At 18.4% G+C, this 7,933-nt stretch overlaps 1 protein-coding gene across 1 annotated transcript; it reads left to right on the forward strand.

Annotated features, from left to right (window-relative positions):
• Positions 1–4,546: 4,546 nt before the first annotated feature.
• Positions 4,547–5,431, forward strand: PGO_001430 (variable surface protein; the record flags this gene model as incomplete). The annotated part of the gene is made up of 3 exons (XM_028690948.1): positions 4,547–4,576; positions 4,716–5,075; positions 5,324–5,431. 3 exons carry the CDS (start codon positions 4,547–4,549, stop codon positions 5,429–5,431), a joined length of 498 nt encoding a protein of 165 aa, XP_028546749.1.
• Between the last annotated feature and the right edge of the window lie 2,502 nt (positions 5,432–7,933).

A 7,933-nucleotide genomic window follows, 5' to 3' on the forward strand; every position in this document is an offset into this window, starting at 1 on the left:
AGTTCAATATATATGTTATAACAATATTTTTATCCCTTTCATTATTTTATTTGTGCATCTCACATACACTTTTTTAGAATAAATACATTAATATTGAATAGTTGTATTATTAGTTACACGTACACAATATTATTTTAACATATATTTATGTTTGTAACAATATTTCTCGTTATTTTCATAAGTATATATAATACAACTTGCTTCATTTATGCTTTATAACATAATTAAGAAAAGAATATATTTAGCACATGATATAGTTCGTATATACATATTAAATTTTAACACACATATTACTATAGAAAATACACACAACACTCCTTACAAAAAAATACATTATTTTGCTTGATATAATTAATAAATATATATAAATATAACAATAATTATTTATAATTATATTTGGTCATAATTAATATAGAAAAGTATGTTATATATATAATATATATACACTTATATATAATTAGGAAGGATATTTTATATAAAAAAAATTAAAAAAACACTTATGAAATATTCATCCGACTTAAGAAGTAATATGATTTGCCTCATTTTAGTCATTTGCATAACACTAATTATAAATATAACGCTCTAATTACATAGAATAGTATAATTTATTAATATTTCAATAATATGAATTTAATAGAATATCATAACATTGGATAACAAAAAAATATTTTATTTATTTTTCAACATAATATATAAATATGTTGCAATTTATACTTGAATGTCCCTAACATAAAAATATACAATAACAATATAATAATTGAAATAAAATTATTTTTTTTAGTACATTTGTTTATTACATGATTAAATGCATCAAATTATTTCCAATATAGTTGTTAAATTATATTTTGTTAAAGTATATATATTTTTTTAGAAATTATACTTTCAATAATAAGTATTTTCTTTTTGTTCTGTTTATCTTAAGGGTAATTTAAATATATACAGCACAAACATATATATCATTATTATTTAATATGTTATTAAATAATATATTATATCATAATTAATCATGGATTCAGTATCATACATAGGAAAATATTTATGAAATACGTCATATTTATAAATATAAATCAAAATTATTTTTAGGTTTGAAGTATATTATTTAATTATATCTAAGTAATATATCACAGAATTAAATTTTTTATTTAAAATTATTAATTGTTCTAATTATATATCTTATATACATATATATATTCCATTTATTAGCAATATCATTTTTACTTTGCATGACAAATATATATAACTACCAATATAAGAATAAATATATAAATCTTATAGCTTTCCTATAAGCCAATAAGCTATTAAATTTAATGAAAACAATAATTTTCATTTAGAACTGTCAAATGTAAAAAGAAAAAAAAAAAACAGAAATGTAATATCATACACTGGATCTAGCATTACAACATGCTACGCTAATAACACCACATTATAGTTTTCAGTAAAATGAGAATCCACATAATATTTGCATTATCTAAATTTGTAATCCTATGGAGAGAGATACATTCGTCTACGTTTTATTAAATAAGGTAAAATATTACTGCATAGCACAAATGTTCATAGTGCTGAATATTTTTACATCTTATATCCACAAAATGATGGTAAAAATAATGGAATATATATTTTATTTAATAATATTCATTAATAATTACCATGTACCAATTTGAGTATTGTTAAATTCAAGAATACGTAAAACAATTATTATATATAATTTGTATAAAACCATAAATTGAAGACTAATTAATGACTAATTTTTATCTCATACAATATTTTATTTAAAAATTCGAACGTAATATATAACACAAATATTTAGTATATTATTAAATATAATATAAAAATTAATTAAATATTAAAGACAAGAAAGATATAATTAATAGAGGAAACAATATTTCATTTGAAATAAATAATATGTTGGTAATAATTGTATCGGAAAATAAAATATTCTCCTAAATTCTATGACATATTTATGTACAAAAAGAATTTAATGGATATTCCCAAATATATATAATAACACAAAATACTCTTAGATATAAATAAAACTAAAATTTCTTAATAAATATTAATAACATAAAACATATAGGTATTCTAGTTTAATGAATATAAATATAAATAAGAATATCGGAATATGTCAAATCAAGACGTTATTCAATTTTTGATTTAGCATATTGTTACATATAACTTCTTTAGACACAATAAGCTTCTATATTGTTTTTCCATTTATGCATTATCATATAAATCATATGAATACTATAGTAGCTCTTTATAATACTATATTCAATATATTTGTATATGGATATAGTTTAATACTATAAGTACGATAAAATTAATATTATTAATTAGATTTTTAGTTTAACTCTATACTGCTAATAATATAAATAATTAATAAAAAGCAAGCAAATATTTATAGGATATAATATTTCTTAATACATGAAAGGAAAATAAATGATAAATATGAGAACAAAAAAAATATACATTTAGATGTAGTTTATACCTAGAATATTAATAATTAGAGATCTAATTTTATGATAAAGGAATTATATATATTTATAATTATAAAAAGTCTATATTTTTGGAAAAAGTATGTCATATAAAAAAATAGAATTATGATTTTCATATTTACATATATATTACATTTTTCACATGTTAACATTGCTAAATATTTATGTATTATTCTATCCTTTTATAAGAAAACTTATTGTGGACTCTTCTAAGAAATTCAATAATACACAACAAAACACTTCTGGAAATACGTTATATATGGTCTTTATGTAATTATTAAAGAAAATACATTATACATGTATATATATTCATTTCACTTGTATAATTGATTTTATACACTATACATTAATTCTGATAAATCATATTATTATAATAAATTTACTTCTGTTTTATATAATATATAGAAAAGTAATAATTCTCTAATGACTTTTTATTATATAAAAACTTATATTCGATTATTATTATGTGAATGAAAATTTAAGATTATATTATTTCTATAATAAATTATATGGCATATGCATAGTAAAATTGTAATATATACGTGGTCTAATAGCATTCCTAATTAAGAATAAAAATATAAATTTTGATGCCTGGGATTTACAGATTTTATTATATTGCTTATTTATATCTATTTTTAAATATTTATAATAAAAAACTTATTATTTCTAGAATATTATTTACATAATAATTAAATAATTTTTACATTCAATTAAAATATATTACATTGAGAAATATTTAACATGGGACACTAATAATATAAGGAATTTACATTTTTTTAACAAATAATTAAGGAAATATAAAAGATAAGTATTATGAGATTCATATTCCGTGAATTACATTAGAAGAAAACAAATAAAAACATTAATTATTATACCATAATTTACTTGTACATAAGAATAATTGTCATGTGGGTTATTATATTTCACAGTAAAGGACATTTATTTGGAATATCGAGCAAGAATTTTTTTTTTTGAACATTTTAAATTGCTGAAAAAATAAAAATAAAAAATTTAAAAAAATATAAAAAATTAATTTTGCATTGAATAATCATATACGCAAAAAATATATATATACTTCATTATAATAATGATAATTCGTTATTATTACTTTAATTTTTTTATATAAGTAACCTACAAAAATAAAGCAATAAATAATATCTTATTAAAGAAATTATAATATTTATATGTATATTATATACAATATGGAATTCTACTTTCTGATTAGCTTTTTTATATATATTTAATATTTTTGTAATATTAATATAATATAAAATAAACAAAGAGTACCACATTTATAAGTAAAAATTTTCTTACTCATTAAAATATTTAATTACAGTTTTGCATATACTAATATTAATTTATATATAATAAATATATATCATTGGAAAATAGTATTTACCATATTTAAAAATAATTCACATAGATTATGATATATTAATTTTTTCCCTTCTTTGCATTTTTTATATAGACGGAATAAAATACTCTTACAAATGAAATAATTTATAAAATCAAATTAGTTAAAACATAAATTAAAAAAATGAACAAAAAATATACATCCAAACTGATAAATCATGAACCACTATATATAATGCGTGAATTTTAAGCAAATAAATACTGTAGTTAAAACTATATATATCAAGCTTATTAACTAATTAAAGACATAAATAAATATGATAAAATTATTAATTATATTATATATACAATTAATTTATTACATAACCTGATGATATTACTAAATTAGTTTTATATATACTATATTATTACTAATATATTTTACATTATATGTTTTTAAACATATATCCAGAACAGAATTTTTTTTTTTATTTTATTATTTTTATTAATAAAGGTTCATAATATAGACAACTGATGATACTATGATAGCTTAATATATATGAATAATATAATAAACGTATGAAAATAATGTAGATATAAATTAAAAATGATGTAACGTATATGATATAAATAAAATATTTTTTCTAATATTTTTACCAAATAAATGTTTATTTCAAAAATAATATAAATTTTTATTTATTAATCCAGATATAAAAAATATAATGATGGACAATAAGACGGAGAGTAAAGAAGTGTGATTAAAAATTTTATTAAAATTATTATTTTGAATTTTAATTTTAATATTTCTTATTTATTAAGAACAAAGTGCATGTTTTTTTTCTTAGTAATTATATATTTAATTTTTGTATATATTATGATTTATATTTTTAGTTAGATTTTACTGGGATATTTCCAACTTGTACAGAAAATTTTATATGGGATATAAATGTCCATAGAAGTAGTAATACGCCTCATCATTTTACTGAATTGTGTAGTAATTTTAAGAATGATATAACAGAAAATGATTCTAACATTGAGAATTTTATTAAATATTGCCGAGTTCTTGGTTTATATTTAGAGCATTTAGTTAATAATAAATATAGGTTGAACCAAGTAGCATGTTGTAAATATTTTTATTACAAGCTAAAAGAGTATATACTAGATAAGTACCCGTGTACATGTGATGGAGCCCAAGAGTGTTATATGAAAATGTCACAAAAAGAGGATTTAAATTCAATACACAAATATCTGGTATATGCAAGCATCATTTTGTCAATATTGATGCAGATGCATTAAAAATAATGGAGTTATTAGGTGAAATATATAACTACATTAATCTTTTTAAATTTCAGGCAAAGCAGAGGACCACTTTTTATATGCATAAATTTAAAAGCTGTATTGAAGATTTAAAGAATTATCTCTATAAGAATAAAATCCGAATTAAGTAAGAACTTGAAAATAATATTCAAATATGTGAAGACTATAAAAAAGATTGGAAGCATGATGCTTTAGCCAAACATGCCGCAAATCTCTTATATGATAATTGGATAGCAGAGATTAGTATGAAAATCAATAGGACTGATGCAGAAATAATAGCGAATGGATGAGGAAAACATAGAATCTTTGAAAACCATAGCAATTGGTGCTCAATATTTAATGTTCCATGGGACAGATGGTGTAACAATCACAGGAATAAATATTGGAAGCGTTTTTATAACATTTTCAATATTAATAATTATGATATTTTTGTATAAGGTTGAAAACAAAATAAATATAACAAATTTTTATTGTATTATAATTTATCTGATAAATATTTATAAAAAATACATATAATATAAATGAACAATAAATAAAAGTATTATTTTATTTTTTCTTTAGTATACCCCTTATTATACATTTTTAAATACAAGGGTAATGAAATAAAGAACAAGATTTAACAAAAATAACATAAAAAATCTGGATCTTATGTATTCATTTGTTGATGAATACAAAAATTCAATTGATGATAGGCATAAAATAACGTATAGCTAAGTTAAATATAACTAATACATGAATAATTTTAGTTACTGGATCCAATGTATTTTACTTTAATAAAAACAATATAACATTTAAATTGCTGTAAAAAATTAATTTAATTATATTAATATCATATTATAAAGAATAAATAATATAGAATGATTATAATACCTAGTAAAATGCCATAATATATGAGAATTTAATTTTGAATTATTAATACTAATGGAAGAATAAGCATCTTTACACTACAAAAATAAAATAAATTAAATACATAAAAATCATATCCTTATTTACTAAAATTATGGTACATTATAAAAATTGATTTAGAAATAAATATATTGTGTGTTCAACAAACACTAATTCTCTCATAACAAAGTACTAGCTCTCAGAGGGAAATTATACTATAATATTAGAATATCTTTTAAATGATTATATATATATATATATATATAATATATTAATTTATTTGAAATAAGATTTAAAACATTATGAGTGGTATACTTTCTTTTTAGCGAAATTTTATGGTGTAACTCTTGCATGTAATATATTGACATTTAATATTTTTTTCCAATTAATATAATATAAATAGAAAAAAAAGAAAAAAGAAAGAAAGTTAACAATATAATTAACACATTAACATTTCGCAAAACATATGTACTTATTAACAATGTATATGTATAAAGAAAAGGATATATTTAGTGTATGTAAATATGTAGAATTATTACAAATTAACATAGTTATGCATAAATTTATTGGAGTCCAAAATAAAAAATAGGATTCATAATTGTAAAATATTAAAACTGTAAAAAAAATTTGTTAATTATCTGAATTAACTACATATAAATTTATACTATTTATAATCACTAAATATTATTTTTTAATAAGAATATATCTCTCCAACTTCTTTTAGCAAAATAATTGATGAAAATCTAGCACATTAATGTGAAGCATTATTTTAAATTTCTTCAAAATCATTTTCCTACATATATATTATCATATTTAAAGAATTCATTTTTTATTATATTGAAATTTATTATTATATTATGGTAAATTTAATGAAATTATTTAAGTTATATGTAGTTATTATGTATAAGGCTAATATATAATATGGTATATTATACTATAAATATATATTCTGTTCTAGTAGTAGTACACAAACTATATATAAAACAACACATATTATATATATTATTACATGGTATAACTTATCTCTTTTTACATATATATAGGATAAATGAGCATAGAATACATTATATATGCCACAATGTCAAAAAATTATTTTAAATAATATAATGATTATATAATATATATATATATGTGTTCTAACAAAATTATCATTAATTAATTTAACAATATAATTTAAATATCATATTAATTAACATGATTTATATTATCCTATAAAAGTTTTGTTACTTATATCTTTTGATAAATTTCATGAATAAGTTTTTATCGATATATTACAAAATAATAAATATACAATATTTAGAATTATGTTAATGAGTAGATGAATAAAGTACTCCGAGATTCATTTTTTATGTTCTAATAATCGTATTTTCAATATAATGTGTACTAATTAGAAGTTTCCTAATTCATTAACATTATGACTACAATAATATATTATGATTTATTCATAATAAAATTAAAAAAATAGTGATTTTATATTTTTTTATAGGATTCACTTATTCTCCTAGACATGCTTTAATGTATTGCTCTTCTTTTACACGTTTATTTTGTTAATTTATTTATGTAATATTTCACCCATCATTTTAGCTATATATAATAAAAAATTTGTGTGTTTCACAAATTGTACATTATAAAAAGAATTTTAGTATTTAAACTGAATTTATTTTCTTTCATATATTTATTTATAATGTATTATATCTGTAGGTTTATAATCATATATTGTTAATTAAATGCAGGTATTATAATTATAGTATATTACACTGGATATTTAAAATGTTCAATTTTATTTATTCAACTTATATTGTAAAAACTCTAGGGAATGCTTATAATACCACTATTGCTATATGCGAATTATTTTATAAGTATAATTATTTTATTTTCATATAAAATATCAGTCGAATTAATTATTT

This window comes from Plasmodium gonderi, assembly GCF_002157705.1.
Source record: "Plasmodium gonderi DNA, contig: Pgo-contig_146, whole genome shotgun sequence".
Classification (NCBI taxonomy): domain Eukaryota; phylum Apicomplexa; class Aconoidasida; order Haemosporida; family Plasmodiidae; genus Plasmodium; species Plasmodium gonderi.